The following is a 19,951-nucleotide window of genomic DNA, read 5'->3' as shown; positions in this document are numbered from 1 at the left end:
TGGAAAACACAATTTAACCAAACCTAAAATATCATCCATGTATCCGTCTCTCTGAATACCTGTTTTATTTGTTTGCGTTCTGTTCGCTTTTGGCATTTTGACACATATTTATTTTGAATTTGGAGCTTCTTCAAAGTGTTGGAGATGACTCAAAGTTTCTGTAAAATGAGGATTTTTTCCCTATTTACAGTTCCCCTTTATTTTGCATATTCATTGCATGGGCCTGAAGGGCACTTTCAGAAGCTCAGAGGTGAGGCTTTGGCTCCAGTGTGGCCACCCTACAGACCGAGGCGCAAAGGAGATGATCCCGTCCGGACATCAACTGTGTGCGCGGAACAAGAAGCAGTCGTTGGTTCCCTTTGCTGGGTCTCAGCTTTGCTTGAGGCTGAGAGGATATAGGCTGCTCGTAAGCACCTTCCTCAGGAGTAGAGGGTGCTCACGTCTAGCTATAGTGTCTTGCCTTTCACACCTTCTGCTCCAGAAAACACCAGACCACATCATGGTTTTTAGGAAGTTAAGGAGAACATCAGTCTGTCGTACCATTTCTATGTCTAGTAACCTCACACTGTAAAATCCACTAAACACCCTGCCGTGTTCGGCAAAGAGATGAAATAGAAAGTAATGGGAGAGTGCGGATGACGTGTGACAGGCAGGAGGAGGAAACAGATCTCCAGTCCCGTTTAAGTAGCAATTGCTTGAATGACGGTGCTAGTGAATTAAAATTAGCTACGCTGTTCTAAGTTGTGCCTTCTGTTAAAAGGTACATAATTAAAGCAGTATTTTTAAAACAGTCTTTATTGGAGGGTCCCAGTTTAGGCAGCCTACCTTACCCACTCCTAATTTTCTTAAGATAAATTCTGTATCAATTTTTGCAGAAGCAGATTTACAAAACTGTGGTGCTGTGGCTCATACAGAGACTGGATCACTTGGCCCAGTACGTTTTCATCCTGGAAAAATGCAAGTTACTGGCATTGTCCGCCCTGACAGGAGGCTCCTTTGGTGTTTTGATAAAGATGAGACTATCAAGCTGATCATCAGATAAAACACCCGAGTCCAACGACCCCAGGTCTATCCTCTTTTCAATGGTGTCCTCAGAAGTCATGATTTTTAAAATCGTGTTCCCTGTTTCAAGGGACATATTATCATTAAAATGTGTCAGACCCCCTTTCCTTGCTCTGTTCCTACAGTGAGTCGATGCAAAAATTGATGTCTTTGTATCAAAGCCAAACCCTTTGCTGTTCAAGATCCAGGGCCATGAATGTGATTTATTAACCACTCAAGAGCACCTGGGAAAGTTTTCAATTCCTCAGAAAAGTGAAATTGAACAGAGCCTTCTGAAAGACAGTGTTTGTGTGGAAGCCTGGAAACCATTTGCACTCCATTTTATAGAAAACGTCCTGAATGGTGCTCTCGTGTACCACTGCAGCTTGGTTCTTCCTGTTACTGAAGCTTAAAGTTGCACAAGGACTTTAGGACTTCCCTAGTCCAAGGACGTCTAACCCTTGTTAGCAGACACTTCTGTTATAAAGAGCTGCTAGAGACGTCAGTAAGTAATACGTGTAGTGGTGTCAGGATGCAGAAAACCGGCACAAGACCCCGGTGTGCCAAGGTCACGTCTCCCCCCTCTGCGCCCGCCCCTCCATGTCATCCTGGCGAATAGGGTAGGCACGTTGGTAATGAGGGCGCTGGGTCTTTCCGATCTAGTGAAGAAATGCAGGTACAGAGGCTTTTAAACAACGTGTCCTTTTTCACTCATTCACTCACGTCTCTGCTTGTTTTTGTTTGTTTCTTTGCTTTCCACATGACTTGGGAGTAGAAGGGTACATTTGAACAGTGTGAAGGGGAAAGAGGGTGAGTTAGGATGCACAGAGACCCCAAGGAAGGCTAATGGGGGTGACCCCTCACAATGTAATGCTTTATATAGCTTTTGAGTATTGATTTACCGTGATGACTCAGCACCTGGGAGGAACTCTGATTGGCTGTTTGGTGTGATTTAATAAATACGCCCCAGAAACATTTCATCTCTGAGGGGATGGAGTGACATAACGCACAGGACACTACTTACGTGCCGAGGGTAATATGGATGGACACTGAGAGGACATCTTAGGTTGCCAAAGTGTGTCAGTGACAGCTGGTCACCTTTTACACGTATGGCTCAGGCACAAGCTCTCCTAAGCCAAGCGTACCACTCACCTCAGCTATGTGACAGTCAAATGGAGTCCAGAAGTGAAAAATATGGTGCGAACCTAACATGAAAAAACCTAACTTCTAAAAACAACAAAAGAGAAGAAAAAAAAAACACCTAACTACTCTCCTGCTGAAGTGTGAGTCTCTGTAATCCTCCTAACACCACAGTGCTGGTGCACCATAACCTTTTTCCTGCACAAACGGACTTCCCAGAAGACATAAGAGGAATGCAGCGCTTCCTTTTAAATATGAGCACATTCCAACGGCTTTTGAGACTTCTTGTCAGACATCCAATGGGAGGGTTTCCCCACCCTCCCTGAGCTCTCAGGAATCCTCGAATATTCACACAGGGTGCCCATAGCCTTCCGTCCACTTTCTGAGCCCCTGGCCCTAGAGACCGGCAGGACCTGCCATCACTAATTTGGTTGTACAGGTTTCAGTGGCCCTTGCCGTTCCACAGGAAGCACCGTGCACCTGCAATCAGTGCGTCCTTAGGTCAACGCAAAAACCAAAACTCACACAGTCCTCAGAAACCCGCCTTGTGGAGACTCACCTACTATTTCTTAGCACGGTCTATTTCTTCCAGTACTGAATAGACCTTTGATTGTAGCCGATGAAGTAGTTACATTTCATTTAGAGACTCGGAGTGGTGGGAGGGCAGAAAATACACACCTTTTAATACCAGAATCAACTTGGCGATACAGGAACCCACACAAGACCCAGTTCATGTGGCCACAGAGACCACTAAGACAGAGCAAATTTTCTTCCCTCTTCCTGCTTGCTGTGGGCACGTGCGGATCCGTGGCAGGGGAGTTAAAACGCGGACGTCCTCTGCCCCCCTCTCTCTACCTACCTGGTGCTTGACAGCAGCTCATCAATATACTACTGGTTTTAACTTTCTTATATTTGTTATATTCTTATATCTTATATTCTTATATGTGTCTGTGTCCACATATAGTCTCATTTTGTGTGTGAGTGCAATGTAGAATTCAGTATCCCTTTTAGTTCCTTCTCGATAATTCACTCACATCAAAACTAGTAAACCACATAGGGCTTACTGAATATTTCAAGGGGAAAAGGAAGCCATGTTTTTATATGCAAGTTTCCTTACGACTGGCCGCATCTCTGTCTTTCCAAGTCAAGTTTGCTGTGTCTTCAGCTCCTAACCAGAACCTCACCTCCCTGCCTCACCTGAAACAGCCTCCTGCCGCCCACACTTCTGGCTGGCCAGGCTCCCAGACTCATGAGCCTCTACCAGGATCTTCCTGTCGGCAAGACTCACTCTCCTTAGTATTAAAATGCACACATAAAATAAACAGAGCCGGGAGAATTGACACTCAGGTTTTCTTTGCCTACAGCCCTTCCCAGGCATGTAAAGATGTGTTTGGGTTGGTTTTCCCCTAGCCTCATCCCCTTTCAATGGCATATGTCATTAGGCTGACTTGGTTTCCACGTCTAAGAAACTCACCTTTTGTATGAAGAGCTTATACGATGCGTACATTTAAGAAGGAGACTGGGCACGAAGATGCGTCCGTAACTGGGTGATCTGCATTTGACTTCACTGAGTAATACTGGCTGCTCAAATCACATTTTCAGTGCCTTGGACAGAATATGGAGAAATAGAAAATGTGCTCCAGTCACTAAATGAAACAGGAAACCCTACCTCGCTTAACTACTGCAGGCTCCCCCCCTGCATTCAGATGGAGTTTGCTGTAATTACTCTTGTTGCTTTTACTACAGCGATTCTACAAGAGGTGCACGCACATACCTGGGCTTAGAGCACCTGCGCTCATGAGGTGTGGCGGGCAATTCTGTCCCCCGTGTCTCCCCCAGTCCCTGCCCGCTGTGTGCACATCCCCAGAACCAGCCATTCCTGGGACGCAAAGCCCAGCCTCTGAACCAGCGCCGTCCCCAGGCCTGCACAGCGCCTGCTCCCGGGGCCTCGCTCCTTGGTCAGTGGGCACTGGGCTGGTGTCAGTTTGCACGGCTGTGTGATCCATCTGCACAGAGCCAGAAAATAATTCCTGCCGAGAATGGACCTTCTCTGTGATGTGGCACATTAGGCAAAGGGCACGGGTTGGGAAGAAAAGTTGCTGAACATTCTGTGATTTGCCCCAGACATTACTTGGAGGTTTGAGGTCTTGCTTCATAGCTTTCCTCTGTCCCATGCTCAGATACGCAAAATCAGTCTTCTCTCTTTGCAGACTTCTTCCTCTGAAAATGTCCTCCACAGTTTTCATCCAAATGTAGCTGTTATTCATTTATTGCAATTTATCTTGAGAACAGACAATATGAAGTTGATGAAAAAAGGTTTAATTGTGACATGTGTCCACATGATCCTTGGTGGTGTGTTTCTCCTCAGCCGTGGGAACCTGGAGTGACAGTGACACCTTTGGCACAAATAGTGTATTCTTTCTAAGTCATCACGACAAGTAGAAAAATTACCATTTGAGACATTTCTCCATTTTTTTAACAAATCCTTGAGAATTGATTGTGAAAGCTGCCATGGGTATCATTCATTTATTTGCTGCTCTCACGCTACGGTTCAGCTGTAACAAAATACCCAGACATACAAATACGCAAAATATAAGTTATGAGCAATATTTTCTTAGAATAGAATGTTATAGTTTTCTGCATTCTGCTTTTAGTTATAGAAAAAAGTAATTCTGATGTATCATTAATTTTTTAAACTGTAGTTATCAGATGATATACAATCTTATTAACTTTTGCCTTCTGAGAGAAAATATTTCAACACTGAGTGGAAATGTAGTTTAATCAAAGTAATCTGACTTTCATTCTCGTTGAAGCTCTTCCTTACCAGAAGTTACTTAAATGGTGTCTGTGATAGTCCAGGTTTAATTTACAGCACGATGCAGTGTGTTAGGAAAAGCAGTGTGAAGACAACAGGATTATTTTTAAGGAAAACAGGTCTATAAACACACTCTCTGGAGGGTTGCGCTCTTGACTGAAGAAATACAGGACTGAGAGCAGCTGGACCCAGAAGCTGTAAACACAGACCGATTTTTACTGCAGAGGACAAAAACACATTTTGCTAATTCCAAACTGCATACCTTGTGGGTCTGACTCTCAAGGAGACGGTTTGGTGTGACAGAGCTGTTTGCCAACTGAAGTGTTTTTCAAACTGTACCCCAAACCCTGTTTGATAAACAGACAACCCTCTCACGGCTGGTAAACTCTGACGTGCAGCCGAGGTAGGTCTGTCGTGCCCCACGTTGCCGTGAGGCTCACCTGCCACCACTCTCCATGCAGCGACCACAGAAGACTCGCAGTCACGCAGCGTGGGTTTTACTGGCTGCCTCAGTGAGGACCTCACAGCGTGAGGAGCCTGGGGTGTCTCAGCAGGGGTTCTGGAGGGGCTGGTCTGGGGAGGTGTGGTATCACACTGGATTCGGTGATGCTGGGGTCACGGTGTTGTTGAACGTCCTCCTTTGTACCTGCAGGTAGGAGGTGGCAGAGTCGGCTACAGCTGTAATCAGTAAAGGCGATCGCTCCCGTGAACCGGGAGAGGGGACCTCTGGTCCTTCTCTCAGTGTGCCTTATTCAGGGTGCCCGATATTGCTTGTGGTCCGGCGTGAGCTCACAGTGGTCGCGAAGACCGTGTGGTCGTCAGGAAGACAGCACGGCCCCGCTGCCGGGGCCACAGGGCCATGCAGCTCCAGGTGGCAGGTGTCCCAGCTGCTCCCTGTGCCCCTCCCAAGCTGGATGATTGTATTTACGTTGCTCTTTGCTGCGTAATCCTTTCTTGTCATTCCCAAGCTTACCATTATAATATTAGACATGTTTCCTTGAAATGTACATCTTCTCCTGAAACGTCGGTGGCCACACGGGCGGTGGGCTCTCTTCCCCAGCCCCGTTCTGTTCTCTGCTCCCATCACCCCTCCAGAATTGCTGGTCCCGTGGGATGACCTCCGGGAATGAGACCATCAGCTGGGTTTTATTGCCAGGGCTGCTTCCAGCAGTGACTTCCAAACTGCCTCTCCCATCTGACTCCCCGCAGGTGTTTCCATGTAGAGACTTCAGTGTGTGTTTTCCCATAGCGCTTATTTTCTTGTGATAACAGAAGATGTAGCCCCTCGTGTTACATTATTTGAATCACTGTTAACAGTTAACAAGCTTATCCTTTGCACTCACGGAAGAGTAACCCGTTTCCACTGTCAGCCACCATTCCACCCACTAGTCTGTACGTTTGACTGTGTTAGTTGCTTCGTATAAGTGCAGTCGTGCAGTATTTGTCCCCCTGTGACTGTTTGTCCCCCTGTGACTGTTTGTCCCCCTGTGACTGGCTTCCACTCAGGTAATGTCCTCCAGGGCCACCAAGTTGTTGCAAATCGCAAGATCTCCTTCCTTTTTAAGGCTGAGCAATACTCCATTTGAAGTATACACTATATTCTTTATCCATGCGTGCACTGACGGACTCCTAGGTTGTTGGCATAACTTGGCTGTTGTGAATGATGCTGCAATGGATATGGGGGTGCAGAGATCTCTGTGAGAGCCTGCTTTCAGTTACTGTGGATGAGTACCCAGAAGTGGAGTGGCTGGGTCAGGTGGCACTCCTGGTTTTCGTTTTGTTCTTAAATCACAATGGCCATATTATAAATTATCTTTATATAGCTGCCTTTCTCACTAGACCTTTCTCTCTAAATCCTTGATGATGAGTGGTTCTTAGTGATCTCATTACCACCAGCACAGTGAGGTGAGTGCTTCATTCAATTGCATGAGTGTCACTCAGTCCTCAAGCATACTAATTCTCCTTCAGCCAAGGTTTCCATGTCTGACATGAGAGAGTGGGGGTGAAATGGAGATGTGAAGGTGTTCCCCCAGCCATCCCCTCGTAGACTGTGGAAGGCAGTCTTGACTTCTAGTAGTAACGTAAACTGGCTTCATCTTACACCTTTCCAGCTGCACATACCGATGTCTGTGCTGTGTGTTTTACCTCCAGCTGTCCCGCGTACCAGCGATACCCAGTGCAGCTCTGTCCCCGAGCCCAGATATGGAAGGAGAATTGGTTCTGAGTTCTCAGCAGGTTCGATTGTGCGATTTGAGTGTAACCCGGGATACCTCCTGCAAGGTTCCACCGCTGTCCGCTGTCAGTCGGTGCCAAATGCTCTAGCGCAGTGGAATGACACGATCCCTAGCTGTGTGGGTAAGTGGAGCCCGAAGGGCGTGGTCCCCTGCACGCCGCAGTGAAGTGCTGCATCCAGTGCTTCCGTGCTGTCTGCATGAGCAGATCAACTCCTGACCAACTCACAGAGCGACCTACTGTGTCAGAAACCGTTGAGCAGCACCAGACCCTAAAAACTACTGTATTTCATGAAAACTGATCAGATGAACAAGTAGGAAACATCTTTTCCTTAGTCCTTATTGCCATCAACTTCCAAGCCATCCTGGTACAACATAATGTCGTTTGGGGTGAAATCATTCTAATGTTGATCTGCTGTATTATTTGTGTAAAGCCCCTTTAATAAATGTGTCCTGATGGGGGTTGGAAATGTGACAGGTTAATGCAGCCTGAATGACAACAGTGCCAGCGATAGTTTCTTCATTTGTGTACAAACGTCTACTGCCATCACAGTTCACACTTGAATTCCTTTGTGCGTTTGAAGTATCTCCTTGTCTGGATTTGCTCACAAACCCCATTAATATCATTTGGGGTTAGTTACAGGTCTGCACATGGGAGAGGACTCTAAACATCTCCTCAAACTGGAGTCGATAACTTATCCTAAACAGATGCCCGCCGGACTCCATTGTTACGTGCAGTGCCTTCTCAGAGCATTGAAGAGAGTTCTTTGTAGACACAAGATCATAACTTAGCAGCCTCATAAATAATAATCCGTGGTATTGTTCATTGAAAAGAGAACAGGCTACATTTGACCTTGGCTAAAAAACGCCATTTAAAATATCATAGTCTGTGTTAAATTTCTCTTCCTATCTGATCACACAGTAAAAGAACGCTGAGCACCAAATCACTGTTGTCCTTCACGGTTCTTTATTTTCACCAAATTTGGTTTTGTCTTTCAGTCCCCTGCAGTGGCAATTTCACTCAGCGGAGAGGGACAATTTTGTCCCCTGGGTACCCGGAACCATATGGTAACAACTTAAACTGTATCTGGAAAATCATCGTGACGGAGGGATCAGGAATTCAGGTGAGCCCTTCAAGCTGGCGCTGCAGACAAACGGGAGTCAACCAGGTCCACAGTTTGTTTTCTTTCTTTCTTTTCCTTTTTTTGTATTGTTTATTTTAAATGCATAAACCATACCCTGTTTCTCTTTTCTGACAATTTCTCTGAAGTGTTGCTAATCACGTTTCTAGATTTGAAATTAAAATAAATATTTTTAGAATAAAATCTACTACAAGTGCCATTTGCAGAAATTGTCGGCTACCCTTTCCGTGGTTTATTTTTCTTGGTTTTGCCCTCCTCTGACCTGCGTATGTAAGTTCATGCCAGCCTCATGTGAGTAGGCTAAGTGTTTAAACCAGAAACTGACACTAACGTGATATTCTCCTTTGGTAGATTCAGGTCATCAGCTTCGCCACCGAGCAGAACTGGGACTCCCTGGAGATTTACGACGGCGGAGACAGGATGGCCCCCCGACTGGGGAGTTTCTCAGGTCAGATGCCACCTGTCCCCTTGCCTTTGTGAGTCAGGCCATCAGACGCTAACCACACAAACCACAGCAGAATGTTCCATAGACACGTTTCCCTCCCAAACCCTCCCATTTGCACAATTGTTCCCCTCGCGGCCCAGTCTTAGACCGAAGGCACCCACCAGAGGGGAGAGGCCAGCACTGTCCCTAGAGAGCGAGAGGCGATGTGACTGTGGCTGCCGCCGGCGGTCACACGCCCGCAGCCGTGCAGCCTGGGCCATTGGGTGCCTGTGGGCACAGCAGGAAGTCTTCACGGTGGGCGTTCAGTTTGGGCAGGATGGAATGAATTTTAAGATTCTGTATTGGCCGACTCTCCTCCCATATACCCGTTGGAGGGGGTTGGCACAGTTAGGACCAACCAAGGCAGCTGGAACAGGGTGGTGGCCGGTACAGTTGGAAGGGTGGGAACACACGTCGGCACCAAGGACACAGTGAATGTGGAGGGTAATGTGAAGCAGGCTTCTCAGAGGCATGGAAGGGAGTGAGAAAGACGGTGGTGAGAAAGGCCGGCGTGGGCCTGGCAGTGCTGAGTGTGTGTTAGAGACGCTGGTGTGAGCTCCTGTCAGCGTGTGTAACTGTAGACATAGATAAAGTGTAAGACAGTGCGTGCGCGTGAGTGTGTGTGCACACACAATGTACTGTCTGCCTCTGTCCTTTGAGAGGTGTGAAACAGCAGTGCCACAGGAGCAATGAACCTCCCTAGGACTCATTCTGGGTCTCTAGGGACCACTCTAAATACCACTCTCCCCTGAAAGGAACCAAATCTTCTTGGAGAAATGCTGGCTCCAAGGCTTTGGCAGGAAAAAAATATGCACAATGAACTATTTTGTATGAATCCATACTAATACAAACAGACACATGCGTGAACAACACGAATGAAAGAGAAAGCTTTCCTTGCAGAATGCAAACGAGTAAATCTACAAGTTTTTAGAAGTATGTATCTCAGGAAAACGATTGGCTGACTTCTGAATTAACTCAGTGTTTTGATTTTTTTCCATTTGGACAGCTGTATGTATGTAGGACTTATATTTAAGCCATTTAAAATCATTTTTGGAAGGAGGCATTTTATAAATTATAAATGAATAAAATAGAGCAAAATTCTTGCCAATTTGTAGCTGACAATCAGTATTAAGGGAAAGCAAATATGAGTGTCTGAGAGCAGACTCTTGGGGATGGAGTGCAGTCTCTCCATGTCCTCTGTTCCTTGTGGTTTTGTCTCCGTTCTGCCGACCAGTGCAGATGGGTTTACAGCACCCCGTGCCACAATTGCTCAATTAAAAAGAATCCATATCTATCTATTTATCCAAGGTCATAAACAAAGGGATCAGATCTGCAAACATTTTTTAAGTGTCTGTCATTCTGCACACACTCTGTCCTTGTGAATTGTGCTCTAATGGTTCAGGCCTGGAAAGACCCCACCCCAGAGCCAACCTTCCCTTTGGCAGCCAGGGAATATGGATGAAAGCACAGACCCCACATCTGTCAGAGGATCCAACTTCCAGAATATCTTACACACACACACACACACACACACACACACACACACACACACCCCCCAGTAAGGAATGGACGTGGTGTTTTCTTTCCTGCATTTCTCGCTGTTCCTCTTCCGACACAGTCCGCTGACGGTTTGGATGCTGCCTGGCCCATGATGCCAATGTCACTAGTTAAGGTGCGTGCTCAGACTGGTGGTGAACCTTGGAAACCCAGACAGAGTCTCTGAGAGACTCTGCATGCTGGCCCCGGGTCAGGGAGGCCTCCTTAATGCACATTCCGAGTGGAAACAGTAAAAACATTTGCATTTGAGGCAGGATATTTTATTGGGGTGTGGTTTGCATCCCACTCCACTGCTGTTTTCCCCGGTCTCATTTGGGGCAGGGCCCGGCCTTTGCACGGGCCTAGAAGCATCGCGTGGGCGTCCACACGCGAGCGTCAGCCCCTCCTACCTGTGCTCTTCCCAATCCTTCAGCTCTGGACAGCAGAGGGGGTGGCGAAGGCTTGGTGTTGGGGAGGAGGGCATGACCCGCAGGAAGGGCGGGGAGCAAGCTCCCCCAGCCCGGGTCTCTCCAGGAACCTAAGTAGTCACTGGATTCCTGGGAACAGCACGTGGGGGTGGCAGGTCCTCAGAAAGGAAGTGGTAGCCAGACGAGCACGAAGGTCAAGGACATCTGTCAGAGGCCGCGTGAGTGTGGGGAGTGAGCACGTGTGAAGTAACCCGTCCTACCGTCCTGCGCAGGGGAGGCGTCCCGGGAACAGTGGAGGCTGAGTGTCCCCAGCTCTGTGGGACGAGTTTCCACAGTACATTGAAGCTGACTGAAAATTTTACTACAGTGCATACTTTCCACCCTTGTGTAGAAATAAAATTGACAGGCATTGTACATTTGTAAAATTACCGTTTTGTGTGCAGAATAAGGACTGCACAGCAAGAATGAAAATAGGATTTTGCAGATCAGGTGGAGGCCGTTCCACTAGTCTAGGCTGGAGCCAGAAGTGGTGTCGGCAGTGGGGCAGAGCAGGGGCTGATAAAGCTCTTGGTCCCACGCTTTGTATTAATACATCTGCCCTTAAGTTACTTGGCGGCTCTGGCTTTGGCTGTGTCTGAACAGCAAAAGCTCTGCTTTGTACCAAGTCAGAAAACAACTGAGAGGTGATTAGTTAGTTAGTAGTCTTGGGCTGGTAAACCCATATTTACTGAATGAACAAGTGAGTGGCTTAGTCTGCGGAGTGAGAGGAGAGTTTTGAATGAGGAGGTATGAAAATACCAAAATGGATCAGAGAAGAAGAAAAAGAACATTGCAGGACTGTGATTATGGGAACACCTAGAACAGGAAAAATGAGTTGTGGAAAAGAGAGTGGTGAGAACTCTCTGGAGATGTAGGCAGCGGCTGGATCATGCAGGGACCTTAGGCCAAACAAGAGGCTGCAATTCCTCCTAAGATAATCAGGAATCTGTCAGAATTGGAACATGACAGTCTTATGTCCATGTTTCCAAAGAGCTGTCTGACTCCTGAATAGAGAGGACGAATGGGAGGAAGGCCCCCGTGGGTTCAGAAGACACGTGAGCAGATTGCCACGCAGGTCCTGTTTCCCAGAACCGGTGGTGACGGCAGGGAGGTGGCGGGAGGGCCACCGAGAGGGGACAGGGGGCTGCCTCGCTAGGGCCCGACGCAGACTGCTGGGCCGCATGGTCACGGGGAGGGAGGAGACTCTGACGGGAGGACACGTGTGGTCACGGGGACACGGGAGGTCGGCCAGATCCAGCTGTGCACACGTCGCAGGACCACGGAGCCATGTGACACACACCTCGAGTCCTCGCCTGGAGTCATCGGTTTGCCTGAAGCTGTTAGAGGGGATGGAATAGTTTAAGCAGAGAGTGAAGAGTGATAGGAGATCTTATCTTTTCAATAATGTCCATCTGTCTCAGACAATTACCAACTTATGTCCTTGTTTTGTTACTTTCACATTTATTTCTTCACACATTAGTGTTATCTTCAGTGTAGTGTGTTCTAGTCACCTGCCTGCACATGATGATTGGACTCAGTGGGTGTTTCCTTGGCATCTAGTACGGGTTTACGTATTTCGACTGTGATTTGAGTACAATACAGTAAGTACCGAGCACACATGCTTCAGGAAAAGGGGGTGTAAACTTGCTACTCATTGTCACAGGCTAATGCATTCCACCCAAATGTCTTAAATTCTGAGAGATGAACGTTTGTCTTTAGCTCGGCACCTTCCACTGTGACAGCTGCTCTGTCACTCTTCTCCCGTCCCTCTGTGTGTGTCCTGATTTGTCGCTTACTATTAAGCAGGCTAGAACAGCTGAAGCCAAAGAAGGATTATATAAAATAAGACTATATATTCTTTTCACACATGTTTAGTGGAAATCACTCCCATATCTCAGCGGGAACGTTATTCAGTATGAATCACACAGGAATAGAAAAGAATATACCTAGTCAAAAGCAACGTCTTATGAATAATATATTGGATCAAATCTACACAGACTTGCATGTTTAGGTTTGTCTCTTCTTTGTTCCAAAAAAAGGCAAGTGGTTACACTGTTCAGAGGAAGCCGTGTGAAAAACCAAACACAGTAAAGGATAAGAATTTGTGTTCTTCCACTGATGTGCTAGAAACACGTCACATCTGCTTGAGGATAGCAGAGAAAACATGTATGCTTTTCCTGTTCCTAGAAAGAGAGAGGGATTCAAAGTGTAAGGATCAGACGGAATGTGTGGCATCTGACAGGCTGTGGAGGTAGCCAGTCTGAGCCCGTGTCCCACCTGCTCTGTATTCAGGAGCGGGGATGCTCTGTGATGCTAACCCTGAGCCCGTGTCCCACCTGCTCTACATTCAGGAGCGGGGATGCCCTGTGATGCTAACCCTGAGCCCGTGTCCCACCTGCTCTGTATTCAGGAGCGGGCATGCTCTGTGATGCTAACCCTGAGCCCGTGTCCCACCTGCTCTACATTCATGAGCGGGCTTGCTCTGTGATGCTAACCCTGAGCCTGTGTCCCACCTGCTCTACATTCAGGAGCGGGCATGCTCTGTGATGCTAACCCTGAGCCCGTGTCCCACCTGCTCTACATTCAGGAGCGGGGATGCCCTGTGATGCTAACCCTGAGCCCGTGTCCCACCTGCTCTGTATTCAGGAGCGGGCATGCTCTGTGATGCTAACCCTCGGTCTGCACCTTCCTCAGGGACCACAGTGCCTGCCCTGCTGAACAGCACATCCAACCAGCTCTACCTGCATTTCCAGTCAGACATCAGTGTGGCCGCAGCCGGTTTCCACCTGGAGTACAAAAGTAAGGTCAGCTGTTTCTGCGTCGGACTCTCACTGTTATGTCCGGGACTTTCCTTAAAGGAAAAATAAATCCACCCCCTTGTTACACAGTGAAATCTGATTCTACAACTGTGTTTAAAAGTTGCACGAAATGGGGTTATACAGAATCTCTCTCTCTGAAATATCTATTATGAAAGACAAAGTAAGGGGGAAATGAAGAAATTAGTATCTGGGATGATGAGATAAAACAACTGCTATAAATTCAGGTTGTTTGTGTTAAAATGCATAGGAAGGAACCATTTGTAATACTCCTAGTTTTCTTGTGGTAGCAAGTACTCATATTAGCATCGAAAAACCATAGACAGTCATAATTTCCAAATAGATTATGGTCATCCGCACTTTCAGTTTCTAGTCTGAAGGCTGTTAGAATGAGGACCAGCACGAAGCAGCCCCTTCACTGTCTGTGTTTATGTATATTTCATTTTAATTGGAGGAAGGTATCATGAGGGAGCCGCTAACCTTTTAAAACTGGATGTGAGACTGAGTTAATAGTCTGATAAATGGATGACAAAGGTCAAATTCACAAATCTTCTTTGGTGTTTGATTATGCAGGTAAACCGTGTAAAAGTGAAATGAGAATTTCCAATGAGAGTGAGGTTTATTTTAGGACATGTTTTCAAGCACTAAAAATGCTTAATGTTGATATCCATCTCCTTTAATAAGCAGTTGCAAATAAGCAAATACGTGGATAAGCTTTAATAAGTGATCTTTCCAATGGAGATAAACAATGTGCTGAGATGTAAATGTATGCATGTGTTTGAAAGGCCAGATTTCCAGCTGATGATAAATATTCTGAACCAGGCTGGAACCACAGGGCTGTTTTCCATTCCAGCCAAATCTCCCTACTTATTTGCAAGCATTCGTATGCAAGTTTATTCCAATTGATTTGAATAGGACTACTTTGTTGACAGTGTAAAATGATACTGTGGATGTTATTTATGTAGAATCTGTCTGGAAAAACTCTGCTCCTTTGATACATTTTGTGAACATCTGTGGATAGGAAACTATAAACCTTATTTATGAGAGTGGTAATAAATTCACTAATATTTTTAGCAGTGTTAGAATCGATAAATGTTCATATCTTTTCCTCTCAAAGTTATCTTGTGTCTTTTGGCTTTTCACTCACTATGGAAAGAGATGCTAGTAAAATAATTAGTCTACAATTAATACTGTGTACAATGACCCATGTATTTAGAGCTCTAAAATGTAATTATCTACATTCTACTTCATTCCCAGCCAATGTACTCCATCCACTAAAAGAGACAGATTAAGATACATCTCACCGATGTGACTCTTATTCAAGAATTTAAGGTGTTGTTTAATTTTTAATGCATGTTTTTTATTGGGATGAACATAATGCTGCGTTTTCAGTTGTTACCATGTTTTGAGAGATTGTTTTGGAGGCTAACACCATTCTGATGGTCCATGCATCCCTTCCCTGCCGTGCATTTAGAGACAGTCATTTCTCTGATGTAATTCTTTGTGCCAGATCTTAAAATACGGATTATATAAAGTGTATGTAGAAGTGATCTTATTAAAGTCGATACCAAACAGTATGAGGACTGTGGAAGTAAGCTGCCAAAAGATGGTCTAATATTTTTCACCTGTTGACATAGTTTTGCATCTGCCTCAAAGTATGAGTGCCAGTCAGCCAGTATCTAAAGTCCGCTTTGCCGCTCAAATTTGCGTCCATGAAATAATGCAGACAACAGCCAGCAGGCACCCCCTGCCATGTCGCCCTGTCCCGCTCGGCACGGTCCCTCATCCGTCCTCAGGAGGACACCACTTCTCAGGTGTGCTCAGTTTGTAAAGGAGAAAACACAGGCTGCGGAGCGTTGTCAGTCTGCCCAGATGTAGGTCCCCCTGCAGGTGATGGACAGCCTGCACAGAGACACAGGCGGACTGGACGAGTGGTGTCCAGTTCCTGAGCACGTACCTGAGCGTGTACCCACCAGGCTGGGTTCACTGGCAACGACCAGGTGTCCCAGTGCTTGAGTGCCTGGAGAAGGTTCCAGAGCCTGTGAGTCTGCTGGAGAGCCAGCGGGTCAGGCCCCAACACCTGAGCTCTGACAGGGAGGCCACACCTGCTTCCTTCCGCTGACTCCCAGTTTTCTCATATGGAACTGGAGGCAGGGCCTGTCACGAACAGCCCACCGCAAAGGCACACTGGAGGGTTTCTGTGCAAACAGCAGACCCTCCTATTCTAAGGGAGGTTTGTAAAACATTAATGATAGCAAAGTGATTCTAGGGGGTCCAACCCGATATGTGTGAGGTAGGTTTTCTGTGAATTTATATAATCCAGGGACAAGACCAGGAGGCCAACTCTTCGAATGCTTACTGTATCCGTGCGGACATCTACCCTTCTTTGGCAGCATTTGACTTGATTGGAAATGTGACAAATTATATAGCAGAAAGGACACAAATGTCACTCTTACTCTGGGGCTCTTTTCTTTAGAAAAACAGCCAAACAAAAGAACAAAATACCAGGGAACTTTAGATTCTATGTATTTAAACATATAATGATGCTATTGATTTATCCTGGAAAATATGAAATCTGAACTAAAGGTGTGTGACATGGGACCCACTCTGAGGAGCAGTTCGCAGTGACTGTCCTTGAACTGGACATGAAAAACTACTTTATGTATCATTTGTGAATATATGTAGCATATTTATTGATACATATACTTACATATATAAAATGATATTCTTACAATATTTAGGATATATCACATACAACTTATCATATATATATATCAGTAGTCAAGATTTCATTGATTTCAGTAGGATTTGGTGGAAAGAAAGCTAATCAGATTAAACATATGGGCTCTGTTAAATTGTTTCTATTTTTACTTTGTTCAATTTTTTACCTCTTTCCTGCCAGCTTTGGTTTAATGGAGTCGTATTATTGCTCCAGTGTAATTCCACGCTGGCATCATTGGATAAAACTTAAAATTTTAAACATTTCCCTAAAGTTTAAAATATTCATCTTTAATGTAGCACAGCTTACCTTCCATTGATGTCACTTTATGTATAGTCTCAGAACCTTACAAGCATATATTTCTAATTTATTCTTTTCATCTTTTTTTGCTATTATTGTTTTACATTTTGTTTTTTACATGTTATAAATCCCACAGAATATTTTTACTATTTTTGCTTTACAATAGTCAATATTATTTTCAAGTGATCAAATATAAGGAAAAGTATTTTATATTTACCTTTATGTTTCCATATTTACAGCTTTTTATTTCTTTGGGTGGATACAACTTTCTGTCTAAACTTTTCCTGTCCAAAGAACTTCCTTTACCATGTTTTGTCATGTCGATCTGCTGACGATGAATTCTCTCAGCTTTGTTTCTCTGAAGAAGTCATCATTTCACCTTCATTTTCTGAAGATATATTTGCTGGGCATAGAAGTATGGGTTGAAAGTTTCTATTTTCAATATATTGACGATGTCACTGCATTATCTTCGCATTTCTTAGTTTATGATGAGAAGTCAGCTGCATTTTTTTTTGTCTGTATGTATGTGATCCTGTTCTCTGACTTCCTATAAGTTTTTTGTTTTGTTTTTTTTTTTTTAATCTTGTATTTCATCAGGTGGAGTAGGATGTGTCTAGGTGTGTGTATACGTGCATATGTGTGTGCACGTGTGTGTATACGTGTATGTATACGTGTGTGTATACGTGTGTGTACACATACACATGTGCACACACACACTTATTATTCACCCTGCTTGGGGTATTCTAACATTCTTAGGTCAATAGTTTGATATCTATTATTCATTATGAAAAATCCTTGGCCATTATCATCCCAAATATTCCTTTTGCCCCATTTCTTCCTGCTTCTTCTGGGACTCCAATTACACGTCTGTTAGACCAGTTGATATTATTTCATAATTCCTGTTTACTCAGTTCTGTTTTATTCACTAGTTTCTCTTTGTGTTCCAGTTTGTGTAATTGCTATTAACCTTTCTTCAAATTTGCTGATTCTTTCCTCAGAATACCCCAGTGTCAAGTCTACTAATGAGCTCATTAAAATAAAGCTTTGTCTCTGATATTTCCATTTGACTCTTTCTTATAATTACTGTCTCTTCACAATAATTATTCCCTCTCTTCATGCATGCTGGCTTTCCTGCTAGATACTTTAGCATATTTCTCATAGTTATTTTAATATCTCTGTTTAACATTTCCATTATACGAGTGTGCTCTGAGTCTGGCAGAGGGTTGTTTTGCTTGCTTTCGGGTGTGTCTTTTTTATTGAAGCTGGACACCATGAGTAGAACTGTAGAGACTGCTGTTAATGATGATGCCTGGGAACAACACTCCTGCTGCTCACAAGTGTCCGTGCCTGGGAATCATCCTCCACTAGGCTGTAGAGTCTGGTCCCTCCAGCCAGTGAGCTGGGTTTGAGTCCTCTGTTGCTATGGTTACTTTCAGTGCTTCAGATTCTTCTACTGGGAAGCTGTCCTGCTACGTGCTTAGTTTGAGGGCTTTTTCTCAGTGTTAGCTCTCCACCATCAGCTTTGGTCACCCTAAACACCTTTTCAGAAGAGGTGATCTCCCTCTAACTCCTGCCCCTCCCCAAGGACTAGGCTGCTGCATGTAACTCTGTGCTGAGCTCATACTGGAGGCCGATTGCTCTGTTTTCTTCCAGGCTTAGCGTTTGATATTTACTGTGATTTTATGATTAAAACATTTAAAATTGTGGAGTGAATAAGGTTTGCTAGTGAAAGTCATGTAGGTATTTTTAACTCCTTCTTTCCCCCTCAATGTGGAGGGCATTGATTTTCTTACCTCAACATCTGTTGCACATGTTGTCCCAACCATTTTATAGTGCGTTTCTAAATTTATCATTGACCATTGCGATGAGCATAAACTGTGGTAAAACCTGATTGAAATATTTGTTCTGGAGTGCTGTGTGAATCTGCATATTTCTGAGCATGGTGAGGGACCAGATTTACTTACAATGCTGTGCTATATGGTGTTCTATATGTCATTAATGTTTGAGGGCATTTACTTTTATTAAATATTGAAATTGTTTCGGTGATGCTAGCCTATGAGTGTTATGGAATAGCAAAACTGTTGGGTCACAGTGGGTTTCTCAGCCTAAATGTAGAAAAATTGTATGGAAAGTATATATAGATATTAAACTGGCATTATCTATACACATATAAACTCTCTGCGACCAACAATGGGTAAATCTAGAGTATTTGTCCTTATAAAAAACATGTTTCAATACAGTCCCACGTGCAAAAGCCTATTACTTTATTAACAAGTTATGGTCACTTGAAAATTACGATTATTCTCTTTTTAATTATACCTATGGTTTCAGGATCACCTTGCTAGCTTAAAAGTCATGATGTTATTCTGTCAGATTCATCTCTTGGTTGTTAAAACTTGAAGGCATTCTCTGGTTGATAGCCAGTCTTGCAAATTTTTCATGGTAAGTAAATTAGGGAATAAAGATGCTAGAAGTAGCATAAGAAGTGACTAGCCAGCCACCAACTCATCACTTCTAAGAACCTCAGTCCTATTAGACTTTGGATCAAGGCTCTAAAAACAGGGGTATGAATTGAAGTGGATGGTGAGGAAAATTTTGGGTGTGAAAACATGATGCAGTTTAGAAGGGGAAGTGAGACAGGGCTATTTCCCACTCTCCATGCTACTGGGCTCTCTCCACCTTCCTCGTCAGAGCTGTGGATTCTTCCTGCCCTGTGTAATCAGCGAAAACTTGCCTTCCTACAGGGCTTTCATCCCAGTTTACCATGATCACGCAATACGTATAACAGATACGCACTTAGCAAGAAAACCTTTCTAACCCTCTCATCAGGTCCCCCATTTGTATTTCATTTGTAAGTATCTAGTCCCCTAAATCTCGTCCTTCTCACGAACTCTGGCCATAACTTTCCACTGGTCTTTCTGTCTCTGCCCTCGTTAACACAATGCCACATTCAAATTTCCCCCCAAATGACTCTGATCGGAACCTTCATCCTCCTGCTAAAAATCCTCCGGTGACTCAACCTCCTGTAACCTCCTGACCTTGGTGTGTCTACAGGACGTGCCAACAGGGGTATGGCCCATTGTCTTCCCAAAGCCGTTTCCCTGGGTCAGACTTCAAACTGTCACTTTCACTAAGTGCCCCCCCTTCTCTTCTCCGCTGGCCTTCCCCAGACCCTCCAGTTCCATGCGGCCTGCACCCTCTGTGTGTCAGCCCCACTCCTCTCTTTGACCTGTTTTTGTTAGCGTTTATTATCCATGTGC

At 44.9% G+C, this 19,951-nt stretch overlaps 1 protein-coding gene across 1 annotated transcript in view; it reads left to right on the top strand.

The window, feature by feature from the left end:
• The window catches only part of CSMD1 (CUB and Sushi multiple domains 1), a 1,609,724-nt gene that overhangs the window by 1,420,516 nt on the left and 169,257 nt on the right, over positions 1–19,951 (top strand). The window contains exons 34-37 of the mRNA XM_033104535.1: positions 7,148–7,351; positions 8,227–8,351; positions 8,721–8,817; positions 13,551–13,655. Of these exons, the coding sequence (XP_032960426.1) occupies positions 7,148–7,351; positions 8,227–8,351; positions 8,721–8,817; positions 13,551–13,655 (531 nt within the window). The remainder of the gene's footprint in view (positions 1–7,147; positions 7,352–8,226; positions 8,352–8,720; positions 8,818–13,550; positions 13,656–19,951) is intronic.

Source organism: Rhinolophus ferrumequinum, chromosome 4, assembly GCF_004115265.2.
Source record: "Rhinolophus ferrumequinum isolate MPI-CBG mRhiFer1 chromosome 4, mRhiFer1_v1.p, whole genome shotgun sequence".
Taxonomy (NCBI): Eukaryota; Metazoa; Chordata; class Mammalia; order Chiroptera; family Rhinolophidae; genus Rhinolophus; species Rhinolophus ferrumequinum.
This window is presented reverse-complemented; position numbering and strand designations above follow the sequence as displayed.